This window comes from Eptesicus fuscus, chromosome 12, assembly GCF_027574615.1.
Source record: "Eptesicus fuscus isolate TK198812 chromosome 12, DD_ASM_mEF_20220401, whole genome shotgun sequence".
Taxonomy (NCBI): domain Eukaryota; kingdom Metazoa; phylum Chordata; class Mammalia; order Chiroptera; family Vespertilionidae; genus Eptesicus; species Eptesicus fuscus.
In genome coordinates, this window is record NC_072484.1 from 31,344,226 (window position 1) to 31,362,121 (window position 17,896).

A 17,896-nucleotide genomic window follows, 5' to 3' on the forward strand; every position below is an offset into this window, starting at 1 on the left:
CTCGGGGACCACCGAGGAAGAAGGAAAGAATGGCTCATGAGCTTCTTGGACTATCACACGTGCTCCACCTGTTTCTTCCTTCCATAGTGTTTCACAAACGGCCATCAGAACTCTGCCAGAGTTGGCACAGGGCAGCTTTTTTCCCGTGGGATTCTGCCGCTTTACACCAGTCTGGTCTCAGGCGGAGAGGGCAGCCTCGCCTGTCTCTGGGTCTTGGGCAGCACAGTGGGGAGCTGAGACGCCGAAGCAGAGCTCCTGGCTTTGAGAGCTTGTTTGAAGGTTCCAGAGGGGGGCGCAGCTACTCGTATATCCAGGACCAGAGAATGGCCCCCTCCTCTATCAGGGAAGGCTGTCCTCTTCGACCCAGACCCTGCAGCTTCCGGGGGGGGGGGGAACGCACAGGGACGGTGAGGGGGGGTGGGGACACCAGCCGAGTCAGCCTTGGAGATCAATGGGGTGGCAGATGTCGCAGCCAGATTGCCCTCACATCCCAGAGCTCTTGGTCTTTGAAAGAGATCCCCTCCGTCCTCCGCTCCACCCTTCCTCCAGGAAGACCTGCCCCCAGTTTGCAGCCATTGAGTTACCTGCCTTGGCCAAGGAAGGGTGAGACACTCTGCCCCCGCCACACACACACACACACACACACACACACACACACCTACCCACCACCACCATTTAGTCCCAGCAGCGCCTTCGCCTGTGGCTGCACTTGAGTCCCGCTGCCCACACACCTCTTCCTTATACCTTTCTCTGGGGAAATCCCCTGTGGCTTTTCTGTTTTCATCTCTCGGATCTCTGACCACAAAGGAGGTGCTGAGTCATCCCTTATGGACTGGTTAAGAGGAAGTGATGACACCAGGAATTACTTGTGTTGTATCCAAAAGTGTGTTCCGGGTAGTTGCAGGTTTTCAAGTGCGGTTCATATATCTGCTGAAATAGGAAAAACAGTCATCGGAACAGTTCGTGTTTTATTGAGCACGTGCTCTGTGTCCGGCACTATTCTAACATTTTGCAAGTTCACGGTCATTACAGTTCTGCTGCCGGTACTGGGAGCCTCCCCATTTTGCAGAAGAGGTGCCAGGCACAGGAGGCTGTCCTTTGCCCAGCGTGGAAGGGTTGAAGCTGGGGCTTGAACCGAGGCGTCTGGCTCCGAATTTTACTGCAGGACAGAGCAGTAAGGTGGCGGGAGGCAGTGCCTGGAGTCTGGGACTGAGAGAGAGGCCCAAGACTGGACTCCAGCCCCCCAGTTTGCCCCCAGCTAGTGAGGGATCCTGGGGGCTCAGAAATAAGGGGTCCCAGTGCCTATGGGGCCAGTTGAGGCCCGGGCAAGTACCCTAAGTGAAAGAGGGCCAAGAGTGATGGCTGCCAGTGGGCATGTAGACCTGGTGCGGTCTTCCAGAATATTCTCAACAAACCAGACATCTTGTATTCCCTCGTGGCAAGCTCTAGTCTTTATTTCCAATCTGTTGCAAACTCTTGAATTTTTACTTTTCCAGTAAAAATGAACTACTAGGGAAATGAAAAAATTAAGGCTGAAGACATAAAATACACCTCATCCCCATCCCAATTTTTATTGTGAGATTTGACATAACACTCCAGGAACCCAGAAATCTTGAGTTTTGTATGCCACTCCCCAACTTGCGGATTTCAGGAACTAATGGTTCATAACAGGCAGCAAACCAAAGCAACACGTCTGCCGTCTGGTTATGGCCAAGTGACCAAAGCTCTTCTGCCTCCAGAGCCAGATCCCAAAGCAGCCCGCTGCCCTCCGAGGCCTTCCGTCTCCCCGGAAATGTGCCTGGATGTGTCCACCCCAGAAACCCTGACACGAAGGGCGCCTGGGCCCAGCGCTGGGCATCCTGGGACGGGGTCCTCCTGGGGACCGGGCCCTGCGGAAAACTCCAGGCTCGGAGCACAGCACAGGCAACGGGGAGCAGCCAGGCAGGCGGCCATTGCCTGGAGCTGCTCTTCTCCACGGGCCCCCTTGGTGCCCCAGAGCCAGGCTGTGCCGGGCTGTTAGGCCAGCCTCACAGGTGAGAGACAGAGCTTAGGTGGCTTAGCGAAGGCCCGGACAGGAGGCGGCGGGTCGGGTCGGGTTGGGTGGATCGGGTTGAAAGCAGTCAGACTGCATTCTGCTGCAGCTTCCCAGGGCGGAGGAGAGGCGAGTCCGGGAGGGTGGGTTGGGTCCCCTCCGTGGAGGAAGGAGGAAGGCAGAGGGGCCCTGAGAGTCAGTTCTGGGTGTGGAAACCTTGCTGTGGTGTCAAGACTTCCCTGAGTGAGGCAGGCCACAGAGACACCCGCACCCTGGCCTGGAGGCTCAGTTGGTTGGGCGTTGTCCCGGGCAACAAAAGTTTCAGGTTAGATTCTGATTCCGGGTCAGGGCACATACCCAGTTTCGAATCCATCCCCAATTGGGGAGCCTATGGGAGGCAGCCGATCTCTGTTTCTCACATCTCTCTCTCTTTCTCTCTCTCTCTCTTTAATCCTCACCCGAGGTTATGTTTTCATTGACAGAGAGAGAGAGAGAGAGAGACTCCTGCATATTCTAGAAGAACAGAGACCAGGAGTTAAAGACTGACAGTGTGAACTGCGTAGAACCAAAGGACCAGGGGTCACCACAGGGTCATGGGGGCGGGGACAAGTGCTGCTGGGGACTGGCTCCAAATCCACCTCACCTCCCTCCGTCTCAGGAGAATCCCTCCCTCCCTGCAGACCCACCGTTTCCCATCTGTGAAAGGAGGGGACTGGCCCAATGGACTCTGGCATTTCTCTCCTCCAGGATGGTGCATGTACCGCTGGCAATTGCATGTGGCTCCTCGTGGGGAATTATCTTCCCTTTTTAAATTTGAATAGCCACGTGTCCATTTTTCATGTGAATTAGAAAACAATGCCGATGTCCCCAAACCTGGCATTTCACCATAGTGATAACAGCTGACCCTCAGCTACCGTGTGGCAGGCACAATCGGGACAACAGCAGCTCACTAACATACCAGGGTCTCGTGGATGCTGTCATCCTCCTCTATTTACAGAGGGGGACAATGAGGTCCCGAGAGGCAGTCCCGTGCCCAACGTCACCCCAGTGAGTGGCAGAGCTGGGTTCAAGCCCAGGCAGCTGGCTCCAGAGTCTGGCTTCTGGCCTCTCCTCTATCTTTGCTTATACTGAGGGGAGATCAAAGAGCATAAGGGCGCAGGCGGTGTGACACGGCTCACGGGACGGTGGTAAGCAGGTGACAGAACGGTCCTCCGAAGGGTCGGAGTTAGGTGGTCTCTGAGGGCCTGTCCAGCTAGGGAGTTCTATATTGTCACAAGAAAATGCCAGGTTGGAATTTTATGTTAAGTAACCTTCTTTGTAATAGTATGATTACTTGTTTATATAGTCAACACTATATAAAAAGGTCTGCAAATCTTTTTTTTTTTTAATTCTCAGCCGAGAATATGTTTATTGATTTGAGAGAGAGAGGAAGGGAGAGAGAAACATCGATGTGAGAGAGAAACCCAACTGTTGCCTCCCTCACACACCCCGACCAGGGATAGAACCCACAACCTAGGTATGTGCCCAACTGGCAATCGAACCCGAAACCTTTTGATGTACGGGACGATGTTCCGAGTAACTGAGCCACCCGGCCAGGGCTAGAGATCTTTTTGTATAGGCGCCACCAACACCCCCGTGGTTCCTGTGTGTTCTTCAAGAGCGGCTTTGTGCAAATACAAGAGAACATACCTTCCTCCATGTTTCCTGAATCCAAAAGGCAGCACACTGTCTACCTACCTCGACTTTGTTCCCTTATCAACATAACCTTGAGACCTGTCCCTGTCAGCCCGGGAGGGCTCCCGCGTTCCTCATTCCTTTTACCGGTGTGGAGCATTCCAACTCAGACATTCCTTTTTTTTTTAGCCCCTCCCTTACTGACAGGCACTTGGGTCATTTTCTGTATTTTGCTGTTACCAGCAAGGCCACCGGAAGTAGGAACCTCATGCATGCACGGTTTTGTCCAGGGCAGGCAACCTCTGGGACAATCTCATGGTGAGAAACGGCACCTTGGAGTCATGGTTAAGTGACATTTCCCATGAATGAAGGTGATCATCTTTTCATGTGTTTAAGACTTACTTGTACTTTTTCTCTGAACATTTCATATCCTTTTCCCACCTCGCTATTGGGTCTTTTTGTTCTTAATTTTCTAAAAACTCTTTATGTATTAGGAAGATGAGCCTTTTGTCTGTGATCCACATTGCAAATACTTCCCCTCAGGGTGTCATCTGTCTCTTGATCTTGCTGGTGCATTTTTCGCAGGGAGTATTTTGTGGTTGTTTTAATCCTCACCTGAGGGTATGTTTTTACTGACTTTAGAGAGGGGAAGAGCTCCGTGACCAGGGATCAAACCTGGAAGCTAAGTATGTGCCCTGATGGGGAACCTAACGGCAACGTTTCGGTGTGCGGTGTGTGGGAAGACACTCCAGCCAACTGAGCCACCTGGCCATGGCTTTTGTTGTGTGTGGTTTGTTGGTTTGCTTTTCTGTTTTGATATTTACGCAGTTGAATGTATCAGACTTTTCTTTGGTGATCTCAGGCTTTACAAGTCATGGTTAAAAAGTCTTTCCTACTGGAAGGTTAGTTATAAAGGAATTTGTTCATGTTTCCTGCTTAAAACACACACACACACACACACACACAAAGCCCACTTGTTCATGAAGGGAAAAATATGAGAAAACTGTGGGCCCAAAGCCCAGTCTTTTGCTACCAGGGATGGGACCCTTTTTTCTGCCAAGGGCCATTTGGATACGTATAACATCATTCTACAAAATTATCAACTTAAAAACCAGCCCGCTATATGTGGTCAACCATTTAATGGACTCACCCCTAATGCCTTGGCAGGGCCAGACCCAATGATTTCTCGGGCCGTAGGCAGCCTGTGGGCAGGATGTTCCCCACCCTGAGCTCGACAGTGAACCTGACATCGCTCACCTGGTCTTTTGCTCTGTAGGCCCTGCTGCCGGCTGCTCCGGGCGGTGGCAGCCTCTGGCCCGGACCGAGATCACCATGGCCCTCCTGATGCACCTGCTTGTCTGCACCTTCGGGATGGGCTCCTGGGTGGCCATCAACGGGATCTGGGTGGAGCTGCCCCTGCTGGTGGCGGAGCTGCCCGAAGGCTGGTACCTGCCCTCCTACCTCACGGTGATCATCCAGCTGGCCAACATCGGGCCCCTCCTCTTCACCCTGCTCCATCACTTCCGGCCTGGCTACATGTCCGAGGTGCCCGTCGTCTTCGCCGTGCTGGGTGTGGGCACCGTGGTCTGCACCCTCTTTGCCTTCCTCTGGAACGTCACCTCCTGGGTGCAGGGCAGCCACCACAGCATCACCTTCATGGTCCTCACCTTCTTCCTGGCCCTGGTGGACTGCACCTCCTCCGTCACCTTCCTGCCCTTCATGAGCCAGCTGTCCACCCACTACCTCACCACCTACTTTGTGGGTGAGGGACTCAGCGGCCTCCTGCCTGCCCTGGTGGCTCTTGCCCAGGGCTCGGGTCTCACCACCTGCGTCAACGTCACCGAGACACCTCACAACACCTCAAGCCCCAGCACCGTGAGGAAGATCGACATCCCGCAGGTACGGACCCCACGGCGCGGCGCTCCGCACGCGGTCACGGCAAGGCCGTGCGGGGGGCTCGGATTTCCGAAATGTTGGGTGGCCCCGTGCCCTTGACCTGGCTACACTTGAGATGACCTGGGAGAGCTACTGAAACACACTACTGGGGCCCCCCACAGCCAGACCAATTAAATGAGACTCTGAGCGTGGGGACAATTGGCTTCTGAGTTAAACACCCATTGGTAGGGAGCCGTAGAGAACCACGAGGCTGTCCTGGGTTTCCCGAGGCCCCGGCTGTTTAATTTACCAGCATTGTTTAACCACACAATTACCCCAGGAGTTGTTCCTTGTCTATTTCACAGTACTTCCCACGCCATTTAACAGGGAAACAAACCTCTGGGGTGCGCCAGGGATCCTCTGGAACACTGCAGATGTATCCCGACACACATTAAGATTTTAACCCTTAGCAATTTCTAATGAAAACTAAGAAGTAAGCAATTAGCATTCTTTAGCTTAAATTTATGAAGGCATTTTATTCTAGAAACATATTTCATAGACATCAAATTCAATTATTAACATAAATTTATTTTTGTAAACCCAGGTAAAATATAGGGTACCCCCCAAAAACGTATGCACACACTCTGAATAATTCTAAAGTCAGTGTTTATCAAAATACACTTCATTTTCAAAACTGAGCTATCAGCTGTTAAAGTGTGTACATTTGGGGGGGACACCCTGTATAAATATTATGTTTAAAATCAATAACTAAAGAAAAAATATGTGTTCTACTCAAACCAACGGACTTTAACTAAATTTTATTAACTAAGGATTAATCTGAGATCATGTGAACTTGAGAAGCATTTGAGTTGGTTTCCGTATTTCTGAGAATTTCAGCGCTTGCCTTTAAATTAATGTTAGCAATATCCGGAGGTAGAAAATCATTTCACTTTTACAACATACCTATATAGGCACACTAGTTTATAAAAGAACAGCTGGATCCCGTTCTTTTCGGAGACATTTACAATTTATATCTGCCGTTGACAAGGCAAGTTCCAAATGACCTTCCCCCTTTGAAAACAAGGACAGCCATTTTTAATACCTCAAAGAACTGGGTTGACGCCTAACCAACATCGCAGGTGGATCCATTTATCTAAATCCTCTTTCTGAAGCTTCAAGAGACCAATTAGATATGTCTTCCATTCGTTCTGCCTGGTTTTGCAGCCAGCTTTTCCTAATGGGGTGCACCAACGTTTAATTTAGAAGTACCAAAGGGTCCTCATCTCAGCATCAATGGGAGGCTGACTATCATGGGCTTGTTGGCCTCGGAGGTGTGGTTTCCCACGTTAATTTTAGTTTTTTCTTTGAGATCCATAGAGTCTGAACAGACTTTTGGGGAAAACCAGCCTTTATGTACCCGTGTTCAGACGCGCCAAATGTAGTGGATATCCCTATAGGCCATCCCTGTATCCCTGTAGGACATTTTCTTCTGGCCACCCCACAAAGGTTCTTAGTCACCTAGGGATACCTGAGCAAGGGCCCCCAAGGACCTACCAGGACCGTGACTCTCCCAGGCACAGACCTCTCGGTGTGAACCCATTCTAAGGCATCCTGCCCTTCTCCTGAGGCTCCCACCAGCTTCTCCCGAATCGGCTGCCCTACCACACAGAACGGCCCCTGGTGCCCCTCTCCACCACTCCGGATTCGGGGTCCGCACCAGCTGTTGTCAACCCATTGGCTATTCAGGTTGGGGATGCAAGTATCCTTTCTCTTTTTACCCTTTCTCTTTTTGAACCAAAGAGAGTCCAGGGTCTCATTTAACCAGCAAAGGTTTTGTTCAGACTCTGTAAGCAATCCAGTTAAAAAGCCAAAATTAAAAGTAGCAACACCCTTTCTTTGCTCTTTCCCTGGGTTACTTCAACCTTTATCCACCTGGGGGATTTTCTAAGAATAGCTCTTTTTTTTTTTTTAATACATATATATTTTTTTATTGATTTCAGAGAGGAAGGGAGAGGGGGAGAGAGATAGAAACATCAATGATGAGAGAGAATCATTGATTGGTTGCTTCCTGCATGTCCCCCACTGGGGATTGAGCCCGCAACCTGGGCTTGTGCCCTTGACCAGAATTGAACCCAGGACCCTTCAGTCCGCAGGCTGACGGTCTATCCACTGAGCCAAACCAGCTAGGGCTGATAGCTCTTTTTTTTAAAAAAAAAATATTCTTTTATTGGTTTCAGAGAGCAAGGGAGAGAGAGGGAGAGAGAGATAGAAATATCAGTGATGAGAGAGAATCATTGATCTGTTGCTTCCTGCCTGCCCCACTCTGGGAATGGAGCCTACAACCCGGGCATGTGCCCTGACTTGGAATCACAGGTCAATGCTCAACCACTGAGCCACACCGGCTGGGCAGGTAGCTCTTGAAAAGAGATCTATCTGGCCACCCTAGGGCCACATCACCACAGAGTGAGTCCGATGGGGCTGCTCTCCCACTGGCTGGTCCCCAGCCCACCCTCCTCTGAACATCTATGTAGTTGCCAGCCTTGGAGGGCTGTAGAGTAGGAAGAGGCAGAGCTGAGTCCGAAAGAACCAAGTGGACTGGCTTTGCCACATACTCCCGTGACCCTCAGGTAAGACGAATCTGTCCTGACACCTCTGTCCCTTGTAAACCCGGGATATGGCCCCCCCTGCACAGGGCTGTCAGGAGGTGCACACCAGCTGTTGCATGCGAGGTGTGGTGCCCAGTCAGCAGTCGGTCAATATGAGCATTTATATCATGACTTCAGTTGTCACGTGTACATTATTCATCACACACTAATTAATAATAATGCATCAAATTTGTTGTGTATCATCCTTATGAATGATTTTTCCCTGTGTCCCAGCATCACCCAGGGACCCGATAACCCTTGCTTTGTCTTCCCCAGGGAAATGGCAGCACTCCTGTGCCTGGCCTCACCGGGACAGCGCCCCCCGGGGCCCATCTGGAAAGCCGCTACCTCCCTGCCCACTTCTCGCCCTTGGTCTTCTTCCTGCTGCTCTCCTTCATGATGGCCTGCTCCCTCCTCGCCTTCTTCCTCCTCCAGCGTCACCCCCGGCGCTGTAAGACCTCCACGGAAGACCTGCTCACCTCCCAGGTCACCCTCTACTCCATCCGGCCACTGAAGGAGGGCCCGGGCCCCGCCGGCCCAGCGGACAGCAGGAGCCAGGAGCCTGCGGACGAGAAGGCGGCGCCCCGCTACCCAGCCCGCCTGCTCTTCATCTACGGCCTGGTGGCCTTCGTGAACGCGCTCACCAACGGCGTGCTGCCCTCCGTGCAGACCTACTCCTGCCTGTCCTACGGGCCGGTGGCCTACCACCTGTCCGCCACCCTCAGCTCCATGGCCAACCCGCTGGCCTGCTTCCTCTCCGTGTTCCTGCCTAACAGGTCTGCTGCCTACTGGCCCTGGGGAGCTCGGGTTGGGGGCGCACTTCGTTTTCGAACACCAGAGCTCCAGACCCCGACCGTCAGCGGTGTGTGTAGAGGTTAATTATATGGTTTCTGGAGCCCGATGGCCTGGGTTCAAATTCCAGCTCTGCCACTTACTAGCTGTGTGGTCCTGGACATGTCACCCCACCCCTCGGTGCCTCAGGGATTCTTATCTGAAAAACGGGGATAATAATGGTTCTACCTCCGAGGGTGGCCGGGAGCCGGAGATGAGCTGATTTTGTAAAGCTCGGAGCCTGGCAGGTCCAGTGTGTCCGCCATCACGGCCATTGGCCCCAGGCAGGAAGTGAGGTGCCCATCTACGAATGGAACCCCTGAGGCTCAGAGAAAGGCGGGCCCTGCTTCACAGCCCGGATTTCAGCCCCGCCCTCCTGCCTCCGGCCCAGGCTGGTTCCTTACAGCCACGGTTCAGAACGGCGGGGCAGATGGATGGAATGCTGGCTGAGCCAGCCCAGAGAGCACCTGGGATTTCAAAGTCTAATAAGCAACTTAAGAGTTTCTGACGCAAAGGCTTCAGACCCACCAGGGAGAAAAGCTCACCTTGGGGTCTGGAAACCTTAGGTCCCACAGTCTCCCATGTACCCCTCTGCCCTGCATGCCCTCACTGGCCTCAGACCTGCACACCCCCACCTCCCCCAGCCCTGCCCACCTCCACCTTCCCCAGTCCTGCCCACCTGCACCTGACACCCACCTCCCCCAGCCCTTCTCACCCCCACCTGCCCACCTCCACCTCCCCTAGCCTGACAACCACCTCCCCTAGCCCTGCCCACACCCACCTCCCCCAGCCCCGGAAGGAGAGAGAATGAGTGCAGGAGAATTAAGACAGAAAATGTCCATTTGCCAGAAAGCTGAGTTGTCTTCCTTGGGGAGTAAAAACGGATGGAGGCTGGAGATTTCTGGGGAAGCAGGACCAGAGACGGCAGAGCTGTGGAACCTGAGACGCCCAGAACGTTAGCAATACAGAATCTGAGAGTCACGGAACCAAGAATCTTGGAGCAGAAAGAGGCCTCAGAGGCAGGGGCAGACCCTCTGCTCTCACCCCGCACAGAGCAGCCTTGGTGTTCTGAACATAGGCTAAGAGGACCGCCGGGGCAAGACTTCAAGTGAGGGAAGGACAGTGTCCTCAATGTCAGACCTGGACTCTGAATGGAAGGCATCCAAGCTGGCCCCTGGGCCCCCAGACCCTGCAGACCTCAGTTATAGACAGGTAGCTGAGGCCAGAAGAGAGGGATTCCCGAGGTCACACACCACACCTGCAGGGCCAGTGCCAGTGCCCTGCTCAGAGCCACCGTCTCTAGCCCAGCTTCCTGTCTAAGGTGGGGGGCGTTGCCGGAGGAAATGGCAGCGGGTGAAATATTAGGTAGGGCCCATGGCCAGGGCCAGACACTGCACGCTCTGCTCCCACAGGTCCCCCAGGGCTCATTTCCCAGGTGAGGAAACTGAGGCTCAGGGACCAATCTTCCAGCTTACATGGTGGAACTGAGACTAGAACCAGGTCCGTGTATCCCCCAGAGGCATTCTGCTTCTCCTGCTGGGATGCTGGGCCTGCCATGGACGCTCAGGGTGACTTAGGCCAGCCTTGTTCCCTCAGGAGCCTCACTGACCCACGGGAGCCTGGTGGCCTGGAAGTTTCCACAGGGATCTAACCTCTAACCCTAGAGATGCTGACCATCCCACGTGGCTCCCAGATTGGGGGAGGCAGCGGTCAGGCTTTTCACGACTCCATTCACCGCCCCCGCTCTGCCCTAGGTCTCTGCTCTTCCTGGGGGTCCTCACAGTACTTGGGACCGGCTTTGGGGCCTACAACATGGCTATGGCGGTGATGAGCCCCTGCCCCCTCATGCAGGGCCACTGGATTGGAGAAGTCGCCATCGTAAGTATCTGCTCCCACAGGGGCCCCTCGCCTGGCCAGGCCTGGGAGACAGGGGGTACAGCCCTTTCTGTTGAGCAGTCTCTGGTTGCTCTCTTGGGGAGCCCCAGGTGGCAGGGTGGGGGTGATGGTGGTGAGGGGGTTGCTGCTCATTTGGGAGAGGAGACTTGAGAAGGTGAGGTGGGCAGTCCAAGGTAGTGGCTCAGCCTCTCCTAGGAAAGCCACACGTTCCCCACCTTGTCTTTGTCAGCAGTGGCTTTCTCCCACAGTCCCTTGACTTGATCATGAGGGAGGGAAAAACCGCTGGGCTCTCCTTTGCCCTTGGGGAGGGGTCAAATCATGGGGTTCCCTTAGCCCTATTAGGTCATCCTACACCTTTGGCCTCTAGGGGTCGCCCCAGAGCCCCCTGCACTCTGCATCTCTCCTACCCTGTCCCTGCAGGTGGCCTCGTGGGTGCTTTTCATTGGCTGTCTGAGCTATGTCAAGGTGATGCTGGGCGTGATCCTGCGCGACCGTAGCCGCAGCGCCCTCTTGTGGTGTGGGGCGGCGGTGCAGCTGGGCTCGCTGCTCGGAGCTCTGCTCATGTTCCCGCTGGTCAACGTGTGGCGGCTCTTCTCATCCGCTGACTCCTGCAGCCTGCAGTGCCCCGCCTAGGCCAACCGAAAACTGGGAACCCAGGGAGTCAAGGCAAGGGCCCAAGGTCACTGGGAAAGTGTTGGGGGGCTCTCTGAGGCAGAGCCTGAGGACTTGAACCATCAACACAAACTCCCCTCCTTAAGGTGGCTAATTCCACAGGCCTCCCTCCCAGGGAGCCTGGAAATGCAAAGCACAGCCCTCCCCCAGCTCTGAGTCACAGTGCTTGCAATTCCACTCTTTCAGAGCGTCCTTCCCTCACGCTTGGGAGAGAACTGACTTGGAGCACCCAGCTGGAGGCAGGCTCAAGGGTGTTCGAAGGGCAACAGCTGAGAGTGAGCGGGCCTTACAAGCTGTGCGACCTTGGGGAAGTCACTTGATTTTTTTGTGCCTGTTTCCTCATCCATAAAACGGGGATTATACTAAATAGCACCTACCTCATACACCTGACAGAGGGATGAAAGGGAGACACCAGCGTGTGGCAAAAGTGCCTGGGCCACTTCCTGATCTGATACCCAACAGTCATAATAAGAGTGACAATCAACACCACCTACAGTGGCCAGGGTTTGAGAGATGACCCCTGCCCCATATCCTTTCCCCGCTGTCCTCAGAGGAGCTTCTAGAAGATGCGGCTAATGGTGGAATCTCTGGCATGTTGGCTCCCTGATTCGCAGTATGGAGGGACATTGTATCCCTCTCACCCCTTCCCATCATCCCTCCTGACCCATGACCTCCTGAGAGGCAGAGAGAGATGATGGGGGAGGGGCTACACCAAGCCTCTGAAAGCGAGTGCCCCACCCCCAACTCAGCAAGGCTGGACCCTGGACAGCAAGGACCCTGTGAAGCAGGGCTGCCGCCTGGAGGGAGGAGGAGTGCATTAGTTACCTGACTGTTGTTTTACCTGATTGTTTTTTTTATCTTACTTTGTGTGTTTTTTAAAATAAAGACATTCCCTGCTTTTACACTAAGGTCAGCCTTCCAAGAAAAAGTCCACCATGAACCCTAAAAATGTGTCAATATAATTCACGTTCAGTTGACTTCAAGGTCAAGACTGAGCTCAGAAATGAACAGAATCAAATGCTTAGAGAAGGTCTGGACCTGGGGTTTCTTTCCTTCGTGGTTTGTTTAGTTGGCTAGCTACCACCCCTTCCTTTTAACTTATTTATAACAGATAACATAGTCACATGTTTCAAAAATCAGAAAATATAAAATAGTGTTCAGCAAACAACAACAAAAAAAATCCCATCCCTCTTCTCTCCCCCATCCACCCAGTTCCTCTTAACACACACGAGCACTTTTTCTTAGTCCCTTATTTGCTCTTCCAGAAATTATGCCAATGTGAGAAAATACAGATAGAGTCCTTTTACAGAAAAAAAATATGAACTACTCTGAAGCTTGCACTTTGCCTCAGCAACGACAATGGAGAGAGCGTTTGTGTTCTTTGTCCTGACTGCATAGTGTCCCACTGTATGGAGATGCCAAATTCACTTAACCAGCCCCCTGCAGAACGTGCTAAAGACAAGATTTATTTGAACACGTTAAGCGCCATGTCAGTCACCAGTGCCTGACACTACACTTTCCGTCTGGGCCGGTCCGTCACTGGTGCCGCCAGCATATCGGTGAAATCGGGTATCGCGGGCTACACGGAAAGGAAGACAAAACAGGCTTGGCGCTTAACGTGTTAAAGTCTCCCACTAACCCAGAAAGCCTCTCCACAAAAGTAGAAGAGAAAGAAAACGGCCTTATTACTGAATAAGCGGTAATACTGGTGCACATCACAGGCAATCCACCCATGAGCTGCACAGGCGGAGAGGAACCCCTCTCTTATGTACAAGCAAATACAACCGATGACCTCTGGGGGACGGCCAGTCGGCACCAATTGTCACAGTTCACCCGGAATTCACCTGGTTTGGGGTGGCTGCGTGTTAGCTAATTGTCCTTATCCACAGAGGGAAAACTCGTATCTATGAGGGGAGGTTGTTTTGCAGCTGGAAGACTAGCACTGAAGGTAGGCTGGGTGAGGCGTGCTGGGATTTCTAAAGTAAACGCTCTAAGACAAGGGAGAAGGGATGTCTCCCTTCTGAACCCAGGGAGACGTTCTCCGGTTTGTGTCAGCCTTCACCAGGCCGTGCAGGTGGCTTCAGGGCGTTCCCTCTCAGGAAGAAGGCTGGAGTCGATAATGAGCAAGATCTCTGCTGACGCAGGAAGATGCTCCAAGATTAATTACACACACGGAGAGCAGACGCAGAAGAGCGTGTGCTGCCAAGGACGAGGTGGGAAGGCAAGCGACAGTATATGCGCGAGGCGCCTTCATTCCACGCCCCTCTGTGGTTTTGCTTTCACTCACCATCCCTGATGGCATGACAACCTTTTAGTTAGCGCTGTCTCCTCCTCTGGACAGCGGGGATGATAAACGCACCTCCCTCCCGTTTTATAAGGCCTTTCTGTTTTAAGTGAGCATCTTCTAAAGCTTCAGACATAGCGCATGAGCCTCGGTGTGGGTCCCAGGCCCTGCAGACGGGGTGGTGTGCTAGCAGTGGTCCAGATGGGGAATGACCCAGCCAGAGCCCCCCAGAAAACGGACCGCAAAGAGTCAGGGCCCAGACCCTCGCTCTGAATCCAGGGTTCTTTCTAATGAACTGATGGCACAAATACCCAGGTACCACACTGCACACTTATCCCGGAGGAAGTGGCCCGGGAACTTGGAAATGTAAAATCGGGCCAGGACTTTAAGGAGAGGCCCGCAGAGTCATCTGAAAGAGAATCGGTAGGGATTACACCAGCACGCTTCCTCGGGGTAGGTCAGCATGGGAATGCCCCAAGAGGGAGCACCTACCCTGTTCATCCTCACTGCTGTCCACCACGGTGACCATCAACCTTATAGCCCTAAAGCGCCTTCCCACTGCCACCCTTCCTAGTTGACCAGATGCCGGGGGGAGGGGGAGGGGGCATTCCTGTGGTCATCTGCTGAGGAAGGACCCCAAGCCCTGGGTTCTTCCTGAGACTTTACTGAGTAATCTTACAGAAGCCCTAAAAATAATTTTCTATTATTTCGAGCACTATTTTGCAAATGAAGAAACTGAGGCACAGAGAGGTTAAGTATCTTGGCTGAGGCCACACAGCCAGTGAGTGGCAGAGCCTGGACTTGGACCCGGGCCACCTAGGCTCTGTATTACTTTATATTTCTGTGTCAGAGGCATGAGTCTCAAAGCACGTGAACTAGTCAAGGAAACCTTGGCTTCAGATGGAGATCAAGGGCCTCTCCTGGCTCATTGTCTTCTGGTTTGAAACAGAAATATTTCAAATAGAAATGGAAAACTTTACCCCAGTTGGGTAGCTCACTTGGTTAGAGCATCGTCTTGATATGCCAAGGCTGCGGGTTTGATCCCCAGTCAGGGCACATGCAAAAATCAACCAATGAGTGCATAAATAAGTGGAACAACAAATCAATGTTCCTCTCTCTCTCTCTCTCTCTCTCTCTCATCAATAAATTTAAAGAAAGAAAAAGAAAAAGATAAACAGAAAACTTCAATCCAGTCCCATGGTCTCCACTCCAACACACACACACACACACACACACACACACACACACACTCAAATTCCTCTGGAAGTGAAAAGAAGGAATGAGAAATGAGTGCTTTTGTAGCAGGATGTGATTTACACAAAGTCTAATGTATCGCTTTAAGAGTGACTAGTAGAGGGGCTGAAACTCGCTCACCAGAGAAGGTTTGTCACACACCTTGTCTTGCAATTCTGGTTTTGCAATGGGGTGGCCTTTTCTGATTTTCTCAATAGATTTATCAAAGGTCAAATCTGGGGGAAGTGCCCTGGCAAATGAAACGCCTTCCCTTTGGAAATTGCTGGCAGCAGCTGGCTTCTGGGTGTGCCTTAAGAAAGTTGCTCTATTACAACTTGTAGTTTGGCCTGGGGGAAGGGGGGTTGTCCTCTCACAGGGTTCAATGGTTAGAATGAAAGATAAGATACAGAACTTTCTCTTTTGCTGAGGAAAGATATTATTATTATTGAGAGAATGAAGCCCTGCTAGTTGCTATAATGTCCATTTTCCTATTTCTTTATAGTCCTAGAGCCCCTGACTCTTATTTATTTTTAAATATATTTCTTTATTGATTTCAGAGAGGAAGGAAGGAGAGATAGAAACAGCAATGATGAGAGAATCATTGATCGGCTGCCTCCTGCACGCCCCCTACTGGGGACCGAGCCCACAACCCAGGCATGTGCCCTTGGCCAGAATCGAACCTGGGACCCTTCAGTCCACAGGCTGACGCTCTATCCACTGAGCCAAGCCGGCTAGGGCGAGCCCCTGACTTTTAGCTAGGCACATGGGAGCCCAGAGTAAAGAACACATTTCCCGGGATTCTTTGTGGCTATAAACGGCCATGTGTTTACATTCAGACAAACATTGCCAAGAATAATGTGTATGACTTCCAGGTGGTGTACTTAAAAGGCAGAAGCAGGACCTCCACTCCCCACTTACCCCTTCGTGCTGGTGGGAATGCAGATGTGATGGCTGGATCTGGGGCAACTGTCTTAGACTATGAGGAGGAAGCCAGAGGTCGAGAATAATACAGGAAACACATAGTAAGAGCCTGAAATCATGACTATGGAGCCACCGTTCCTACTGGGACCCAGATTTAATGTGACAGAGAAATAAGCTTCTATGTGGTTTAACCGCAGAATTCTCATATTCTTAAATGTACGCTCCTCTATATGTATATATAGATGCACACACACACTCACACACATACAATCACACAGAAAGAGGACTGGAGTGATATATAGCCTACCTAATAAAAGTAATATGCAAATTGACCCTAAATCTGCTACACCCACCAGCCACGCCCACCAGCCAATCAGGAGCAAATATGCAAATAAACCCAACCAAGATGGCTACAGCCACAGAGAGCAGGAGGGAGGCTTGGGTTTCCCCGGTAACAAAGGAAGCCAAGCTTTCCACATGCCATTGCAGGCCTAAGCCTCCACTCAAGGCTACAAAGTTTCAATTATAGAAGGTAAACAAATCCAGACAGAAATGGCAGCAGCCACTGAGCTGGAAAGAGCGGGAGGCTTGGGTTTTCCCCGGCAATGGAGGAAGCAAAGCTTCTGCAGCCCTGGCTGGCCTAGGCCTCCGCTCCAGGCTACAAAGTTTCAATTATAGAAGAACACAAACCCCAAAAGAAATGGCTGCCAGCCATGGAGCGAGCAGGAGGCTTGGCTCTGCTCCAGGCTACAAAGTTTCAATTGTAGAAGGTAAATAAATTCCAGATACCAAGGCCTCCGCTTGGTTCCCCAGGGGGCATGGCCAGCCTGCAAACCACCAAAAGCCCTTCACCCAGGCCGCCCCACACCCCAAGGGAACCCCCACCCTGATCCGGGACACCCTTTAGGGCAAACCAGCCGGCCCCCACCCATGCACCAGGCCTCTATCCTATCTAATAAAAGAGTAATATGTAGATTGACCATCACTCCAACACACAATATGGCTGCCCCCATGTGATCAAAGATCCTGCCCCCATGTGGACACAAGATGGCCACCACAAGATGGCCAGCAGGGGAGGGCAGTTGGGAGGCACCAGGCCTGCAAGGGAGGGCAGTTGAGAGGGACCAGGCCTGAAAGGGAGGGCAGTTGGAGGTGATCAACCCTGCAGGGGAGGGCAGTTAGGGGTGACCAGGCTGGCAGAGGAGGGAAGTTGGGGGCAAACAGGCAGGCAGGGGAGCAGTTAGGCATCAATCAGGCTGGCAGCGGAGTGGTTAGGGGGTGATTAGGCTGGTAGGCAGAAGCAGTTAGGGGCAAGCAGGAAGGCAGGCAGGTGAGCGGTTGGGAGCCAGCAGTCCTGGATTGTGAGATGGATGTCCAACTGACCGTTTAGGCCCGATCCCATTGGGCAGTTGGACATCCCTCAAGGGGTCCCAGATTAGAGAGGGTGCAGGCTGGGCTGAGGGACACCTCCCCCCTCCGTGCACGAATTTCGTGCACTGGGCCTCTAATCCTACCTAATAATAGAGTAATATGCAAATTGACCGTACCTTCCCTACACCCACCAGCCACGCCCACCAGGAAACTGTCGCAGGGACGTTGGGGTGCGGCGGAGCCCAAGGCTGGGAAAGCCTCGGGCAGAGGCTTTCCCGGCCTTGGGCACCAGCAGGGAGCCTGCACGGATAGCAGGCAACCACCGGGGGTCGGCTCCTACGATCCGTAGCAGGGATGCTGGGTGCGGCCGAGCCCCGACCCTGAAAGAAGGCAGAAGGCGGTGGCCACAGCCAAGGCCTGGGTCCCCGGTGCCGGCAGAAAACTGGTGCAGGCAGCCAGGTG

At 52.6% G+C, this 17,896-nt stretch overlaps 1 protein-coding gene across 1 annotated transcript; it reads left to right on the forward strand.

Moving 5' to 3' along the window:
- The first annotated feature begins 4,993 nt into the window (after positions 1–4,993).
- Positions 4,994–12,527, forward strand: SLC52A3 (solute carrier family 52 member 3). Its single transcript, XM_008140988.3, has 4 exons — positions 4,994–5,605; positions 8,503–9,002; positions 10,812–10,935; positions 11,374–12,527. Exons 1-4 carry the CDS (start codon positions 5,039–5,041, stop codon positions 11,584–11,586), a joined length of 1,404 nt encoding a protein of 467 aa, XP_008139210.3. The 5' UTR covers positions 4,994–5,038; the 3' UTR covers positions 11,587–12,527.
- Positions 12,528–17,896: the final 5,369 nt, after the last annotated feature.